The 19092-nt window shown below is 42.1% G+C and overlaps 1 protein-coding gene across 1 annotated transcript in view; it reads left to right on the top strand.

Moving 5' to 3' along the window:
• Positions 1–19092, top strand: part of USP40 (ubiquitin specific peptidase 40) — a 148661-nt gene that overhangs the window by 37119 nt on the left and 92450 nt on the right. Inside the window, exons 7-12 of the mRNA XM_077448206.1 lie at positions 3172–3315; positions 7117–7245; positions 9459–9545; positions 11104–11214; positions 11770–12043; positions 18881–18962. Coding sequence (XP_077304332.1) covers positions 3172–3315; positions 7117–7245; positions 9459–9545; positions 11104–11214; positions 11770–12043; positions 18881–18962 — 827 coding nt within the window. The remainder of the gene's footprint in view (positions 1–3171; positions 3316–7116; positions 7246–9458; positions 9546–11103; positions 11215–11769; positions 12044–18880; positions 18963–19092) is intronic.

The raw sequence follows: 19092 nt of genomic DNA, 5'->3' as shown, positions 1-19092 counted from the left end.
TCTGTTTGTAGTCCCAAAGAAGGAAGGGATCTGTCCGGTCCTGGATCTCGAGGCCCTCAACAGCTTTGTGAAAGTACAAAGGTTCAGGATGGAATCAGTTTGCTCCGTGGTCGCTGCACTCCACCAGGGGGATTTCTACGCGTCCTTGGACATCAAGGATGCATACTTATATGTCCCCATATGTGTCAGGCATCAGAGGTTTCTATGATTTGTGGTCGGGGACGAGCACTACCAATTTGTAGTTCTCCCTTTTTGGCCTAGACGTTTGCAAGGGTCTTCACCAAGGTGCCAGCCCCAATTCTGGCATTGCTAAGACCAGGAGGGATCGCAATTGTGGGTTACCTGGAAGATCTGAGAGCAGCTTCCGCTTCAGAATTAAGGGAGGATGTGGCGAGCGCCATACAAACTCTCTGGGAGTTTGGTTGGGTGTTGAACCTCCAGAAGTCTGTGTTGGTGCCGACTCGACGCTTGATTCTGAACTCCTCAGAGGAGAGAGTCTTTCTCCCTTCAGACAAGCTGCAGACGTTTCAAGCGGTGAAGTTGTTGGTGTCCCACAGGTGATCGTCGCTGCGTTTTTGCATGCAAGTTCTTGGTTTCATGGCAGGCACTTATGAGGCGGTACCGTATGCTCCATTCCACACTCAAGTCTTGCAAAAAGAGATCCTTTCCAAATGGGACAAATCTCCAACATCCCTGGATTGTCAAATTCGGGTGAGCCAGCTAGTCATTCGTTCCGCCTCTCGACTCAATCGGAAGGTACATAGGTGTGTGGCCAGGTCAAGAGACCCCTGGGCGGGCGCGTCCGACTTGTTGGTGGCTCCATGAGGGCATTATCGGTAGATTTATGCCCCCCAGCTCCTACTCCCTCTGCTACGCAGAGTGGAGGCCAATGGGATTCTGGTGATTCTGATTGCACCAGATTGGCCTCGACGTCCTTGGTATGCCGACATAGTCGTCACTGGTTTTAATGGCATAGCTGGCCAGGTGCTAAGGGACCAAGGACTGTCGGATTCGGTAATCCCCACTATGCTGAGGGCACGGAAGTCCTCTTCTCTGAAGATTTATCATTGTACATGGAAGGCCTACATCTCTGTGTCCGTGTACATATTCAGTTTCCAGGATCCTGCTGTTTTAGCAGAGAGGAGTGGATCATAAACTTTCATTAAGCACAATTAAGGGGCAGATATCAGCTTTGGCTGTCTTTTTTCGTGACCTTTGACGACTCACTCATTGGCGAGTACGTTTGTTCAGGGGGTTCGACATGTGGCCCCTCTGGTTCAACCACCGCTGCCTCCGTGGAATTTGAATCTGGTGTTCTCGATGCTTCAGAAACCGCAGTTTGAAAACATTAGGGAGATTTCCTTATTGACACTCTCTCAGAAAGTAGTCTTTTTAGTGGCTATTACATCTGTAAGACGGGTTTCTGAGTTGGCGGCCATGTCATGCAAGTCTCCCTACTTGGTCCTCCACAAGGATAAGGCGGTGCTGCGCCCACAGCCTTAGTTTCTTCCAAAGGTTGCTTCAGCTTTTTGTCTAAATGAGGACATTGTGCTTCCGTCCTTATGTCCTCGGCCATCAAATCCCAAAGAGGTTGCTTTGCATTCTTTGGACATGGTCTGGGCTCTGTGGGTGTATTTGTCTGCTACAGCTCCTTTTCGGAGGTCAAATTTCCTGATCGTATCGGTGGCTGGTCCGAAGAAGGGCCTGGCGGTCTCATCGGCCATAGTTTCTAGGTGGATCCGACAGATCGTGGAAAGGGTGCCCCCCTTTCCTGTCATGGCATATTCTACCAAGGCAATTGGTGCCTCCCTGGGCTTTCCGACATCAAGCGTCCATTTCCCAGGTGTGTAAGGTGGCGACCTGGTCGCCCGTTTGCACTTTCACTAAATTTTACAAGGTTGATGTGAGCCCATCTACGGACGCATGCTTCGGCCGCAAGGTTTTGCAGGTGGCCGTTTTAAGGTTGCAACTCCTCTGTGGAGTTCTTGTTATGGGTGGAGTTTCATTTTGTTTCTGTTCTCACCCTTCGTTTTTGACACTGCTTGGGGACGTCCCTAAGGTCAAGATTAAAGGTGCTGTGTTCCTCAATGAACGAAAGGGAAAATAGGATTTTTGTACTTGCCATAAAATCCTTTTCTCTGAAGTTCGTTGACGGACACAGCACCCACCCCTCCTATTTTATGTTTGTACTGCTTTTTGACAAACTGAGCTGCTGGAAGCAGAGTCAGGGGTTATAGCCAGTAGGACCGCCCCCTGGATGGTACTGTGCAGTTTTGCTGTTTTTCCATGTTCTGCCTAGTCCTCCCCCGAAGGTGGTGATATAACCTAAGGTCAGTAAAAGTGCTGTGTCCGTCAATGAACTTCAGAGAAAAGCATTTTACGGTGAGTGCAAAAATCCTATTATACCTCATACCTGCAATTTCTCCAAAACAAAGTGAAGCTGAAGCTGAATTAAAGCCTCTCAAAAGCTGCAGGTGCTTCAAGCGAGCTTTGTCATGGAGTTCTATGGAGCCTTTGAAGCAACACTAAAGCGACTGGGTATAATTTTTGAAGCAAAACAAACGCAAGGTGTAAACGGGACTGTAAGCTAACCTTATTTAGTGACAGGAGCTTTGACTGGCGTTCGGAGAGCTTTAACAAAGTGTGTCCGAAGCCTTGTTTTGAAGCAAGTGTAAACTGGCCCTAGGTGGGAGGAAATCCCTCCAAGGTGAGGGAATCCTGGGGTGTCACCAGAACTAGTGTCCTTTATTGGAAGATTTCTCCTCTATTACTGTTCTGATGTCATGCCAAAATTTTGGATTTTCGAAAGGGTGAATCTCCCATAAGGGGAACACAGAATGCAATAAAAACCTGATAGGGGTTATAATCCCTCTCCACTCCATCCAAAAAAATAAAAATACAAGTACAGTAAATAGATAAATGTAATCAACAAGAGGTAAATCGGCACTGTTATAACAATTTGAGGATTCCGATTACTACAAAAGTTTAGTGGCAACTGGTGACTTTTTTTTTTTTTTGTGTGGATGTATGTTTTGAAATCTTTTGTTTGTTGTATCCTTCTAAAAAGCTCTTGTAACATTAAATAAATGAAGTGGATGCTTTAACTGTGTGTTTTTAATTATTATAATTTTTTTTTTTTTACATGTTTTCTTTTTTTTTTGTGTCTTTCAGTCAGCAAAGCTAGGAAAGTTGCCACCGTTTCTCACACTCTCTCTTCTAAGGTTTAATTTTGACTTTAGTAAGTGTGAGCGCTACAAAGAGACGTCACGTTATGCCTTCCCCACCCGGCTAAACATCCGGCCTTTTTGTGAGCAGGTTTGAATTTTTTTGTTCATCCACAAGTGTGGATGAATTTTTTTTTTCTGATATTCTCTGTCTTAACTGCTGAAAATGATCTTCATGCTGCCTAAGTGAAATTGAAGCTATAGCAAATTTTTAGTGCAGGTAATATGGTCATTTTAACATGCTTGCTGTGCAATGATTTTGAGCGTATTTTATACCCTTTTAGGAGTCTGATTTATTATGCGACTTCAGAAAACTTTTTAGCTTAGCCATTTGTAAGGGCTTGTATACATGGGCTTTTGCTTGCATCAGAACAGCTTCTTTTCCTATTCAAGTCAGTAGGAATGCAAAAGCAGGCTGATGTAATTTAGATAGAGCTCAAATGCCAAACAGAAGAAGCTCCACTTCAGGTCAATTGAACATGTGAATATATGTTGAATGATCTCAGAATTGTTGCAAACTTATACCAAATCCAGGCTGAATACAACATAAAATGCTTTTACCAGCAAAACAATCCCTAAAGCAGAAGGATACTCTACAACACACCTGCACTGTAGACTCTTTCCTGACTCTTACACAGTAAACTCCAGGGAAATAGAAAATCTACCCTTCAGTGGGGCTCACCTCCACACTCCCGCACTGCAAGGGTTAGAGATGGGTACTAGCTTGTTTCTTCTATGCAACTGTTCTCCAGAAGCCTTTTTGGTGCTCTGCTCAGCCGTTGCAGCTCTGCCATCATAATTTACAATGTAGTACCGGTAGTCCTGCATTACGAGTGAGGATGCCAATGGCACCTAGAAGAAGTGAGCCCCGGTTGCCGTGGAAACGGGAGATAAGGCAAGTAAAATTTTTCTTTTTAACTATACCCCAGGCAAAAACAAGCATTTAACCCCTTGGGGTATCTGCCTCATTTTTAAATCTGCTGGAATGCTGGATCTGATTGTTGATTGTTGAATCATGAAGCAGAGAGAGAATGTTGCACAAAAGATGCAGGAAGTATATCCCTCCACCCCACCTTGAGACCTATATGACTTATTCTGCTGTGAATTGCAGGGAAGTCAGATACGATTAACTGAACTAATTTTCTGACTGACAGCTGAGGTGTTGGAAATATATAATTACCAAGTCATTTAGTTTTTTTTGTTTTTTTCTTGCTTCTGGGTATTGTAATGCCCACGTACACACAAAAGATTGACAGCGGGTTCTCAATTTTTCGGTTGGAAAAAGTTTTGATCGGAAATTACGAATGTCTGTAGCAATTCCGACGTGCAAAAATTTCTATGCATGCTTGGAAACAATTTGACGCATGCTCGGAAGCATTAAACTCGATTTTCTCAGCGCGTCATAGTGTTGTACGTCACTGCGTTCTTGACAGTTGAAGTTCAGCGAACTTTTGTGTGATCGTGTGTACGCAAGCCAAGCTTGAGTGGAATTCAGTCAGAAAAAACATCTAAGATTTTTCAGACAGAAATGTTGTCATTAGAGGTTTTTTTTTTATTTATTTATTTTTTTTTTTATTGCTTGGCTTATTTTTAAGAGAATTCTTGTTGCTTGATTGTAAAGCTGTCCATAGTTGGATTGAAAATTGTCTGGTTCAGCAGGGAACCAGACAAATTTTGTTTCATGTTTGCCTGCTTCCGCCCATCAGAAGTCAGTCTAACAATCAACTCCTGTTGAATGGGCTTGTTGGAAATATTTTCTCAATTATCAGCTGCATCAGTATATTCTGAAAGCGGACAGTCCCCACTGTCAGAATACAATTCCTCAGCGGGGACGATTCCTCTATACAAATCCCTTGTGTCGATGGAGAAGTCTGTTCATTATTGTTGTGTGTGTGTGTGTGTGTGTGTGTGTGTGTGTGTGTGTGTGTGTGTGTGTGTGTGTGTGTGTGTGTTTGTTTTTTTTTTTTTTTTTTTTTTTTTTTTTTTTACTATTTACTATGACCATAATGCTTCAACCATTTAAAGAGGTTGTAAAGTACACATTTTTTCACTAAAATAAAAGTTATACATACAGTGGATATAAAAAGTCTACACACCCCTGTTAAAATGTCAGGTTTCTGTGATGTAAAAAAAAAATTGAGACAAATCATTTCAGAACTTTTTTCACCTTTTTAGTGACCTATAAACTCTACAACTCAATTGAACAACAAACTAAAATCTTTTAGGTGGAGGAAAGTAAAAATAAATAAAATAATATGGTTGCCTAGGTGTGCACAACCTTAACCACTTACAGACCGGACCATTTTGCTGGTCAAAGACCAGACCACTTTTTGCGATTCGGCACTGCGTCGCTTTAACTGACAATTGCGCGGTCGTGCGACGTGGCTCCCAAACAAAATTGACGTTTTTTTTTTCCCACAAATAGAGCTTTCTTGTGGTGGTATTTGATCACCTTTTATTTTTTGCGCTATAAACAAAAATAGAGCGACAATTTTGAAAAAAACGCATTATTTTTTTACTTTTTGTTATAATAAATATCCCCCAAAAATATATACAAAAACATTTTTTCCCTCAGTTTAGGCCGATACGTATTCTTCTACATATTTTTGGTAAAAAAAATTGCAATAAGCGATTATTGATTGCTTTGCACAAAAGTTATAGCGTTTACAAGATAGGGATAGTTTTTATGGCATTTTTATTAATAATTTTTTTTTTTTTTTTTTTTTTTTTTTTTTTTTTACTAGTAATGGGGGCGATCAGCGATTTTTATTGTGACTGGGACATTATGGCGGACACATCGGACATTTTTGACACATTTTTGGGACCATTGTCATTTATACAGTAATCACTGCTCTATAAATGCAGTGATTCCTGTGTAAATGACACTGGCAGTGAAAGGGTTAACCAGTGGGTGGCAGTGTAGGGGTTAAGTGTTCCTAGGGGTGTGTTACTAACTGTGGGGGGTTGGGCTTTCATTTAGTGAACACTGATATCTTCTCCAATCACATGGAGCAAAGATCAGTGTCAGTAGTTGCTATGCAGAATGGAGAAATGCTGTTTACAACGGCATTTCTTCATTCGGCTGCTCCGTGAGACGATCGCGGGTATGCCCGCGGCGATCGAGTCCGCGGGAGCGCGCCGCCGGCGGCACACTCCCGATGGCAGGGCGGCAAATTTAAAGGGACGTACAGGTACGCCCATTTGCCTGCCCGTGCCATTCTGCCGACGTACATCGGCGTGCGCTGGTCGGCAAGTGGTTAAACTAATACTTTGTTGAAGCACCTTTTTGGAACATGGAACATCTTGACTTGGCAATATTTACCCACTCTTCTTTGCAAAAACACTCCAAATATGCCAGATTGCGAGAGCATCTCCTGTGTACAGCACACTTCTCCGACAACCTAGGAAAGTAATCCTCCCCTCTTCCAACACCCCCCCCCCCCCCCCCCCCCCCGCAGTCTTCTGGGACACATAACATGTCCCAGAAGACTGCATCCGCCATTAGCTGTGTGCAGCGCAGCTCGTGCATGCACAGTGGGTTACGGCTGTGAAGCTGTCACAGCTAGTTGCCCATAGTGCAGATGCCGGTGCCGAGGAAGGAAGAGAGCAGGCGAGACCAACTGGGGTGAGCACACCGCTGGATCATGGGACAGGTGAGTGGTTGTTTTTGAAAAGTCTGCTGCTACAGTTTTTGTAGTGGCTGACTTTTAGTTTTTCCACAGGAGACTGGAACTCCGCTTTAACTATATTTGACAAGTAGAGTTATAAACCCCCTTTACATAGTCATAAAAAATGTAAATATACACATTTCTTGTAAATATTAAATATATCATAAATAATATTAGTAAATATTGCTTTATATTCAAGTTGCATGTGTCTGTTTACTTTGTAGCAAAACCTGGATGATGCTGTACAAATGTATGAGCTCTTTTCGGTTATTATACACAAAGGCAGTTGCTATGGAGGCCATTATCATGTCTATATCCGGGATGTGGATGAATTAGGGCACTGGGGATACCAGGTGACTATCTCCCTTGCTAGACTGTTAACAAACCTAAAATAAAATATGTATGACTAAGTTTATGTAATATTATAAACATTCAGTCTTAAAGTGTCTGTAAACCCTGACTCTGAATGCCTTAATTGGGTTTGGTCTGTTGAATATAACATTGTAAGTATATTTTGTTTCATACGTAACAAAACAATTACATGTTAATCTTGATAGAAATCTTAGAAAATGATAATTTCCTATGCTTGTTCGTATTATCAGGGTTTTCTGTGGACTACAGAACACCTCCATATGGTGGGGGATCGAGAAAAGTGTTCTGTAGTTCTAATTTGTAGCAAGCAGCCTAGCATGGCATTGCTGCTTCTATATAAATGCAGTACATTCAGTGAGGGTTGTCATCAAAAACTGTAAGGTCCCTTTCACTTGTGCAACTTGGGACTACAAAGTCACATGACAAGTCGTACTCCATGATTTCCAATGAGTGCCATTCATATCTGCAACGTCAAGTCTCAGTGACTTCAAAGTATTTCCTGCACTTTGGTCCGACTTTGATGCGACGTGAGGTCCATAGATCTCAAGATTACACAGACATTACTTCAAGTCGCATTGAAGTTGCGTGACTTTCAGGTCGTACAAAGGGGCCTAAGTGTGTTACTGGCAGGGATACCAGTTGAAAATATAGGGACAGGGCCTGGAAAAAAGAAAAAAAATTGCAGCCACTACATCCAAGGGCTGGCATGCTGCAGTAAATAAAATGTTTGCGCTTTGGTTTAGACACACTTGGAACTATTATTATTTTGCAAACATACTTTATGACTTTTTTTTTTTTTTTTACTTTTTTAGAGACTTTGGGTCTGTTTACCCATTAGGCAATTCAGACATCAATTTAAAGCGGGATTCCAGCGACCAATCTTTTTTTTTTTTTCTCTTAAAGCGGAGCTCCACCCTAAAGTGGAACTTCCGCTCATTGGAACTCCCCCCTCCCCCCTCGGGTGCCACAATTGGCACCTTTTCAGGGGGGAGGGGGGTGCAGATACCTTTATAGTACAGGTATTTGCACCCACTTCCGGCATGGATAGCTGCAGATTCTGCGGGTATTTACGCCACTTCCTGCAGGTCCCCCGCTGTCTGCTGGGAAACACACGGATCCCAGAGACAGCGGGGACCATCCTTATTGCGCAGCGTGACTCGCGCATGCGCAGTAGGGAACCGGGAAGTGAAGGCTTCACTTCCTGATTCTCATACCGAAGATGGCGGCAGCAGCACCCGAGAGCCAATCGAGAGATCGGCTTTGAGTGCCGAAATCGCAGGCGCGCTGGGCGGGTAATTGTCCATATTTTAAAAGTCAGCAGCTGCAGTATTTGTAGCTGCTGACTTTTAAAAACAAAAAACAGCGGAACTCCCACTTTAAGTTCATTTATCAACTGACATCATCCAAATACAATACTCACAGTTTCGCTTTTCAATTGCCCTATAAGTCATATTTCGTCCGCCAGAATAAGTTATATAATTGTGTCCTGGCGGTTATCATTTTGCTTGTGGGCAATTGAAGCCACAAGCATTTCTTTCTGGGAGGCGGTGAATGCTGTGCTTCCAGCATTCACCGCTCATTCCCGCGCATGCTCATTGCTAACAGTGAGCAGCGTCGTCAAATTCCGGGCTGCCATCGCAACGGTGGCGGCGTCAGAAGTTCCCGCCACTTTGTGATGGCAACCAAACATACGCAGAACAAAAAAAATGCTCACTACGGGAGAGACCAGCATTGAGTGTCCATTGTTATAAGATCTCTTGAGATTTGTGAATGACGGCGATCCGCAATGATTCTTGGGAGGCCACACAGTAAGCTCCCAGGAGACATTGCGAGGTCGGGCAAAGGAGTAAAACACGCCTACTCCCACGGGAGTCCTGACAGGAAGTGGCCCTAAAAATAAAAAGGTAATTATGGCGATATTTTTTTTTTTAAGTGGCTTAATAGCATATATGAAGTTAACTGATTGGGGTAAGATAAAGAAAAAAATTTGAGTGAAACACCGCTTTAAAGCTTGACTGTTCCTGCATTGTTAGCTGACTGTCATCCAGCTTTCAAGTGTGCCTATCAATTGAAAGCCCAACAAAACAATGACCCCCCCCAAGTACAATACAAGGTTATTAGCCCTGTGTTAACATCCAACAAACACTGTTTTCTGTTGATGACTTGTTTGATCACATATTTTTACCTTTAACAGGAAGAGGAAAAAAACGTACCAATGACAGGGGGTGCTGGGGAAGAACAGGACTGTCCTGCTGTTACACTTGCAGTCATCATAGCGGAGGTAGGTGGATACCCACAAATTTACTTGCTAGGTTATTGCATGAACATTATTCATAAAATGTATTCTAACCCTGCTTAAAGAGAAAAATCTGTGCCAAATAGCAGGAGAGATTTTATTTATTACAGGTACTTTTATAGCGCCATCAATTTGCACAGCGCTTTACATGTAATATACATTCACATCAGTCTCTAACCCTCAAGGAGCATACAATCCAGGGTCCCTAACATTCATACATAGTGGGGCCAATTTGGACAACAGACCATTAACCTACCAGAATGTCTTTGGCTTGTGGGAGGAAACTGGAGGACCCAAAGGAAACCCACGCAAGCACAGGGAGTGTTATGGTCGGTATTCAAACCAGCAATCCTCACGCTGCTGTGTGGAAGTGCTAACCACTTAGCCATTGTGAGAGATGTAGAAAGCACAGATCTACATGAATAAATGACCCATTAAATCTGATCTGCAGTCAAACAGCTAAATATGCAGTTGAAATATTTGTATGTAAACTATCTTGCCTACCTATGGATTTGTCATGATTTTCTTCCAGGCTTATTAAGGCACGCCTCTCAGACAGTGTAGCCCTGCACCTCCACTGCTATTGAGCAGTGAACCCCCATCCAGGGTACACCCCCTGCTGAAAGGACATTGAATGAGCTTTGTTCATACTTCTCTCTTCTAGTGTCATTAAAGAGGAAGTAAACCCTGGTGGGTTTTTCTTCCTTTCTTCTTTCCTGAAAAGTAAAGGCATAATTTGCTAGTATGCATCGCTTACTAGCACATTATGTGACACCTGCAAACAAAGCCTGCATTATCCCTGCTGCAGGCCACATTAATTTTCGCCTGTCTTCCTTCCGGGGCCGCAGACTCTGGCTCTGTCACTGCCCAGAGCCGTGTGATATCATGCACGGGAGCCGCTGGCCACTGCACACTCGCCTGAAAAGGTGGCACGGGCAACAGTTCCTTCAGAGCACATGCGCCAATGACATCATCTGCTCAGTAAACAGTAAATATCTCCTGAATGGCGCACGGAGATCTTTACAGTACCTATAGGTAAGCCTAGAATAAGGCTTACCTATAGGTACAACTTCCAGATAGAGGTTTGCAACCTCTTTTAAGATCCCATTGTACAACATAATATTCTGCGCACTGGTAAATACACAAAAGCCTAATTTACTGCTATTGCTGGCCCTCACTCTCTCATTTGTAGGTTCAGCCATGCAGGGAAATATGGGAGGCTAACTTAAAGACAAATCCAAGTACTAGGTGTTTTATAGTATCAGGGTAGATATCTATTTTGCATGATTACAGACTCTCCAGTTGCTGGAAAGCCCATATAAATTGTATATGTTGTTTACAATTCTTTGTACGAGCACTTCATTTAATAGTGTCGCATATTTCTCTACTGTATATGCATTATATGATTTAGGTTTTTAGATACAGTACACATTTATTGAGCTTCAGCTGAATTCTTGAAAATGTATGCCTTTCCCCTCACAATACAGCCAACAAGCTTTACTATTTACCTGCAATAACTGGTATCATCATTCTAATTTTAAAGGCTGGAGCAGATAAAATGCTTCAACTGGATCAACTGAGCCAGAAACTGCTGGAGCACACAGGATCCTCTTGGAATAAGGTCTATAGGAAGAAACATGGAGCTCTCCGTAAGGTACGGGACAAGTGTAAATAAGAGTAAGTAAGGGTAAATTGTGGCAAACACATTCCCCTAGTCCCTTCGTTGACAAATGAAACTAAGGCAGGCCCTAAGTTATGTGGTTTTCTTTCCTGCAACACAGGCTGCAGAAAACAAAATTGCTTGATTCCCCCATCAACACTGACTGAAATCCCTCCTGCAGATCTATTGTGTTCTGCTGGCGAGGGGAGCAGGGAGCTGTTCCTGCTGGGACAACACAGTGATTGTTGCTAGTGGCTATAGTCGCTGGCAACAATCGCATGTAAAAAATCTGACATGCTGTTCCCAAGTCGATCAATGGATTGTACAAACTGAAGGTCAGGCTGCAGTTCAGCTTTAACTCTCAGCCACTCTGTCCAAAAACACTATTATTGTCAGAATTGCATCTTTTTGTCTGTGTCAAGAAAAGTAAATTTAATGGTATGCACTGGAAATATTAAGGTTCATATATTTATTGGCACTGCAACTAAAATATGCAATTCAGAAGTCTTTTTAATCTATTTTTTTATTTTATACTATATTTTTTTACAGTTCCTGCAGAATCATCCCTCTGTCTTTCAGTTGAGCTCTGATGGATCTTTGGTGGGGTTAGCTCATACAGAAAATTCCACTGATCCTCAGTGCTGTAAGCCAAGCAGTTCAGGAAAAATTCAAGCCCCACAAAGAGGTGCTAGTCACTGGTTTGATTTCAATGACTCAACGGTTAAATGTATCCAGGAACGTGAAATTGAGAAACAGTTCCAGGGAAAAGAGAGTGCATATATGCTCTTCTACCGCAAAAGCCAATTAAAGAGACCTAAAGAAGGTAAGTCTGTAATGGGTATTTACAATTAAACCTTTCCTTTGTTTAAAGCGGTTAGAAAGCCTTATGTATGCCCAGTGAAGTGACTAGCCTCAGGTGCTACATAGAGATGAAACAAATCCTTCTTTATACGTTGTACCTGTTTATCTGCAGTCTTCTATTCTCTACAGTCATTCAAAGTCTAGAATTTATAAAGCTTGTCTGAGCTGACAAAAAAAGGAGCAGAGAGCTGAAATAACACACTGCAGAGCTCAGCGAGGAGAGCTCTGTGAGCTGATTGGAGGGAAGGGAAACGCCCCCCTCCTTCATGCAGAACACAGGAACAGAGCTGAGGCTGTCAGCTGGCGATCCCTCCCCTGCCACCATTTTTATCTTGGTGTCAGGAAAACTTGTCAGCAGACAGAAATGATACTTTGTGCTCTTAATTGAGACAAGTACACGCTATAGAGGTATATGCTTTGGTCATATTTCATGTCTGAGGTTTACAACCACTCTAATCGCCTTTACTGACCACTTGAGTATCATACAAGCACCCTCATACTTTTACCTTCACAAGCAGCCAGGTATTCCCAAAACCTGGGCAGTCTTACCTACAAATTTGTAGTTTTGTCAAATAAGTTAAAGGTTACTTTACTACCTCCTGCCCACAGCAATTACCTTTTGTCACCCCTAACTTAAAGAACGAAATGAGAGTAGGGGGATAGGACAAGCCAATGTTAAACTTTTCTAAGCAAACAACATTGTTTATGGTATGCAAAATGATAGCCCTTTAATGGATACAGTCCACCACGTCCAAAAATTTCGGATGCCTGGAGTAAATCAACACTCACTTTTATGAGACGCAGTAGGCTTTGTGGGTAGTACCCTGTATTATGGAGGCACAAGAGAATGGATGCTTGTTGTATGTTTGGTTTTATTTTATCTGTAAGCTTATTATCATGCTGTAAACACAATCGTGTAGCACTATATACCTTTTGTACAGTTGATTTCAATATGGAAATGGTAGCTATTGGAGTACCAACATCCCTGAATTATATATATATATATATATATATATATATATATATATATATATATATATATATATATATATATATATATATATATATATATATAAAGAAAAACCCTCACAATGGGACTTTAAAGTGGTTGTAAACCTAGTTACACCTCTTTTACCTACAGGTAAGCCTATAATAAGGCTTACCTGTTGGTACTGGAAATATCTCCTATACCGTGCAGGTTTAGGAGATCTATTTACCTTACACGCTTGTGCCGACGTCATTGGCGCATGCACACTTTAGAAAGGGCCCATGGCATGAATGGCGACTCCCGCACCCATGCACGGGGGTGACTCCAGACAGTCACATAGCAGAGGACATGGACCCGGAAGGAAGAGGAGTGAAGATGGATGTGGCCACCAGCGGGGACATCGTGGGCTTTGTTTGCAAGTAAGTGCAACATAATGGGCTAGTATGTAATGCATACTAGCCCTTTATGCTTTTACTTTGCAGGGGGAAAAAAGGAAGTAAAACCATCAGGGTTTACTCCCTGTTTTAACGATACTGAGTCATTATATTGTCAAGTGAATGAACAGTATTTCTAGGTAGTATAAAAGTTGACAAATCTTTATTAATACAATTTGTGTAAAAGATTGCAATACATCTTAAAAAATGATGGAAAACAAGTTCTTGATACTGTACTTAAGATGGAATCAATACAGAAGGATGGGAATTGCTTAACACCCAACGCATTTCAAATTAGATTTTCTTCAGGGGTGCATACACATTATAGAAAGGAAATTGCTTTCTTGATATGCTATGCGTACATCTTAAATGAAGAACCAAAATTAAAATATTGATTGTAATTGCCCTCCAGGGACAACAGGGGGCATCTAGACCAGTGCCTGAATAGTGTCAAAAAGGTTTTTCCTGGTCATTCACCACAGACTAGTGGAGATATGTGCTAAAGCAACAGCTCTTAAATGCATAGTCACCAGGGATCATGAAGTGTTGTGTGTTTTTTTTTTTTTTTTTTTGTGACACATATATACAGTCCTGCTCAAAAGTTTGCACACCCTGGCAGAAATTATGACATTTTGGCATTAATATTGAAAATATGACGGATCATGCCAAAAAACTGACTTTTATTTAAGTATAGCAATCGCATGAAGCCATTTATTATCGCACAGTTTTTTGGATCCCTTTTAAATCGTAATGATAAAAGAAATCACCCAAATGGCCCTGATAAAAATTTTACTTACCCTGGAATGTTTGTCCTTGGTACAGACACAGAAGGTGGCACACACAGGTTAAAGCGGGAGTCCACCGGAACTCCGCGTTTTTTTTTTTTTTTTTTTTAAAAGCCAGCAGCTACAAATACTGCAGCTGCTGACTTTTAAAATAGTGACACTTACCTGTCCAGAGCGCCCGCGATGTCGGCACCCGAAGCCGATCTGTAGCCATCTTGGGTATGGGAATCAGGAAATGGAGCCTTTCGGCTTCATTTCCCGGTTCCCTACTGCGCATGCGCGAGTTGCGCTGCACAATAAGGACGGTCCCCGCTGCCTCTGGGATCTGTGTGTTTCCCAGCAGGCAGCGGGGCACTTGCGGAAGGGGGCGGGCACTTGCGGAAAGGGGCGTAATCTACGCCCCTTTCCGCAGAGAGCTATCCCGGAAGTGGGTGCAGTTACCTGGATTATCCAGGTAACTGCACCCCCTCCCCCCTGAAAGGTGCCAATTGTGGCGCCGGAGGGGGGGAGGATTCCGATGAGCGGAAGGTCCATTTTAGGGTGGACCTCCGCTTTAAAATGGCAATTAAAGTTTAATTTCCTACATTTTGTGGCTTTTTAAATCACAATTAGTGTCTGTGTGTAAATAGTCAATGAGTTTGTTAGCTCTTACATGGATGCACTAAGCAGGCTAGACACTGAGCCATGAGGGGGTAGAAAAGAACAGTCAAAAGACATGCGTAACAAGGTAATGAAACTTTACAAAGATGGAAAAGGATTTATAAAAAGATATCCAAAGCCTTGAATATGCCAGTCTGTACTGTTTAATTGCTTATTAAGAAGTGGAAAATGAGGGGCTCTTTTGATACCAAGCCAAGGTCAGGTAGACCAAGAAAGATATAATCTAGTATTACAACACCTGTATATCTTTTTATATGTGAATATCATTCATGACAATCCATTCAATATCCGTTGTGGTCAATTATATAAGTATAGGAAGGTCACTAGGGGAAGGGAGTCTATCCCTAAGACTGAATTAAGCTGTGGTGTTTGAATTAAGCTGTGTGGATGGTCATCAAGTCAGAGGACAAAAAAAAACAGCTTAAAGTTTACCTACAGATAAGCCTATATTAAGGCTTACCTGTAGGTACTGGAAATATCTCCTAAACCTGTACGGGTTAGGAAAAATTTACCATATACGCTTGCATACTAGCCCATTATGTTTTTACTTTGCAGGGGAAAAAGAGGAAGTAAAACCCATGGGGGTTTACTTTCTCTTGAACCACTTCAGCCTTGGAAGAATTTACCCCCTTCCTGACCAGGCCATTTTTTGCACTGCATCCTTTTAACTGATAATTTTAGGGTCGTGCAATGCTGTACCCAAACAAAATTTATGTTCTTTTTTTCCCCACAAATAGAGCTTTCTTTTGGTGGTATTTGATCACCTCTGCGGTTTTTATTTTTTGCGCTATAAACAAAAGAAGAGTGACCGTTTTGAAAAAAACACTATATTTTTTTACTTTTTGCTATAATAAATATCCCAATTTAAAAAAAAAAATTTTTTTTTTTTTACTCGGATTAGGCCGATATGTATTCTTCTACATGTTTTTTGTTATAAAAAAGAATCGCGATAAGTGTATATATTTGCACAAAAGTTATAGCATCTAATAAATAGGGGATAGATTTATGGCATTTTTATTATTATTATTTTACTAGTAATGGCGGTGATCAGCGTTTTTTTTCTTTTTTTTTTCCTTTTTTTTTTTTATTGGGACTGCAATATTGCGGCGGTCAAATCGGACAGTTTGACACGTTTTTGGGACCATTGACATTCATACAGCGATCAGTGCTATAAAAATTTACCGATTACTTTATAAATGTCACTGGCAGGGAAGGGGTTAACACTAGGGGGCAATCAAGGGGTTAACTGTGTTCCCTAGATGTGTTCTAACTGTAGGGGTATGGGACTGACTAGGGGAGGAAACCGATCGGTGTTAGTAGGAACACACAATCTGTCTCCTCTCCCCTGACAGAACCAGGATTTGTGTGTTTGCACACACAGATCCTGGTTCTCACTCTGTCACGAGTGTTTGCGGGTGCCTGGCGGTTATCACGCCCCGCCGGGCACTCACTTTGGCACCGGGGACAGGCTGCAGGCACGCGCCTCCTACAGTGTCTTAAAGAGCCGATGTACAGCTACGACGGCTCGCCCAGGGGAGCTATCTTGCCACAGTATAACCACGGCGGCTGGATGGGAACTGGTTAATGCAGTCTGTGGGATAGATTCCCTTCCCCTTTCTAGTGACCTTCCTATCCTTCTATATTGCCCAAAACAGATATTGAATGGATTGTCATGAATGATATTCACATATAAAGATATACAGGTAATGTAATATACTACAGGTAATCCTTACTTAACGAACAGGTTCTGTTCCAATGACGACCAGGACGTTAAACGAGGAATTGCAAGTAATCAATATTTTAAGCAATTTTAACTACTGTACTGTATTGTAAAAAAGTACTAAACACAAAACTCCAGTTCGTTAATGTATTTGCATAAGTACAGAACAAAAAATCTGTACTGTACAATACAATGATGTATATACGCGACGTTATACTGGGGAGAGCAAGTCGTAAGTCCGAGTAGTCGTTAAACGAGGAGTATCTGTGTGTGTGTGTGTGTGTGTGTGTGTGTATATGTCACAAAAAAGGTCACTTCATGATCCCTGGTAACTATGCATTTAAAGGGGTTGTAAACCCTCCAGGTTTTTCACCTTGAAAACCTGTGATGAAGCAGCCCCCTTTTACATACCTGAACCCAGTCTTTCCAGTGAGAGGGACAAGCACACCAACTCCAGTCAGTCCCTCGGGTCCTGATTAGATGGATTGATAGCAGCGCAGCCATTGGCTCCCACTGCTGTCAATCAAATCCAATGACGTGGGGGTGGGGCCGAGTCCTACTGTCTGTATTAATGGACACAGCAGCCTGGACACAGGAGCGCGCCCGCACAAGTGCCCCAAGCAGCTCTCCAACAGGGTACTCGAGAAGTGGAGGAACCAGGAGTGTCGCCGAGGGACCCCAGAAGAGGAGGATCGGGGCCACTTTGTGTAAAACCAACTGCACAGACGCGGTAATGTATGTGGTGTTTGTTTTTAAAAAAAATAAATAAATAAAAAGCTTTATGTATCCTTTAAGAGCTGTTGGTTATGTATGGACTCCCTTGCTTTAGCACATATCTCCACTAGTTTGTGGTGAATGACTGGGGAAAAACTTTTTTGGCACACTGTTCAGGCACTGGTCTAGACACCCCCTGTTGACATTGGAGGACAATTGCAACTAATATTTTTATTTTGGTTCTTCATTCAAGATGTACGCATAGCCTATTGAGAAAGTAATTTCCTTTCTATAATGTTTATGCACCACTGAAGAAGAAAATCTAATTGGCAACGCATTGGCTTTCAGCAATTCCCATCCTTAGTTCCATGTTAAGTACAGTATCAAGAACCCGTTTCCCATGATTTTTTAAGATGTATTGTAATGTTTTACACAATTTTGTATTAATAAAGATTTGTTCACTTTTATATTACCTAGAAATACTGTTCATTCACTTGACACTATAATGACTCAGTACCATTAAAGTCCCATTTTGAGGGGTTTTCTTTATACATTTGTACAGTTGACAATCCTGTATATCCATGATATTTTCAATAAACAAGAAACAGAAAAAAACAGGCAAAAATCAGGATTTGCATATGAGGGCTCTAATTACTTCATCGGTCCTGAGGTGCTCATAAAATGAACAAAAGGCACAGCACAGCACTGACTCTGTCTTTTAACATAGGTAAAACAAAGTATTAATGTACTTTTAAAGTGTCCCTGTCATGAGAGAAGTATGGGGACTGTTATTGCAGGCCTCCTTCTGCAAACGCTAGGAGCTTGTCTGTGTCTGACTTAAAGCGGAGTTCCACCCAAAAGTGGAACTTCCGCTTATCTGCCCCCCCCCCCTTCCAGAACCTCATTTGGCACCTTTTCAGGAGGGAGGGGAAATTGTGGCAGGGAGCCGCCCCTATCCTCCTTCCTCCACTTCCAAGACAGTTGGAAAGCACAGCGTGATTCATGCATGAGCAGTAGGGAGCCAGGTGTGAAGGCGAAAGGCTTCACTGCCGTTTTCCCTTACCAGGGGCCACTCTGGGGCGGTAGCAGCACCCGGGAGCTGATTTGAAGATCGGCTGGGGTGCCGACATCATGGGCTCTCTGGACAGGCAGAGTGGCTGCTGACTTTTCTCGTGGTTTTTTTTTTTTTTTTTTTTCCCAGGCTGGAACTTCTCTTTAAATATGTTGCAGTCACAGTTCTGGAGCAAGCTTTTTGTATGTGAATGTCAAAGTTGTTAGAACTAGCCATGGCAACCTTCATTAATCTCTCATGTCAGTGTCCCTTTAAAAGCAATGAATACCCTGCAATAAAAGAGAGGCTCAAAGTTTGGGGATTTTCTTTCACTTTCCTTCTTGGTGATAACTAAACAAAACAGACAGAGATAATGAAAACCTGGTGTTCCAATCCTTCGCCACATCAGTGCAACAGAATCTCTTTGTAATGATATTTTTTTGACAGCTAAAGGCAATGCACAGTTTGGGATCCCTGACTATATGATACGCCAGATGAATCAAATAAATGAGGAACTTAAGCAGAAAAGGTAAGTTTGCTTCTTGCTTGCATATAACCTTTTAATACATTTTCATTTTCAAATTCCATGCATCAGAGCTGGTGTGTCTTGAATATATTCTGACTAACCCACCCTCGCTTGAGTAGCACCCCACACTATA

Source organism: Lithobates pipiens, unplaced genomic scaffold (assembly GCF_037356315.1).
Source record: "Lithobates pipiens isolate NorthernLeopardFrog02 unplaced genomic scaffold, aLitPip1_a1.2 Scaffold_22, whole genome shotgun sequence".
In the NCBI taxonomy this organism is placed as follows: domain Eukaryota; kingdom Metazoa; phylum Chordata; class Amphibia; order Anura; family Ranidae; genus Lithobates; species Lithobates pipiens.
Note: the sequence above shows the minus strand (reverse complement) of the source record. Positions and strands in the feature narration are given on the sequence as shown.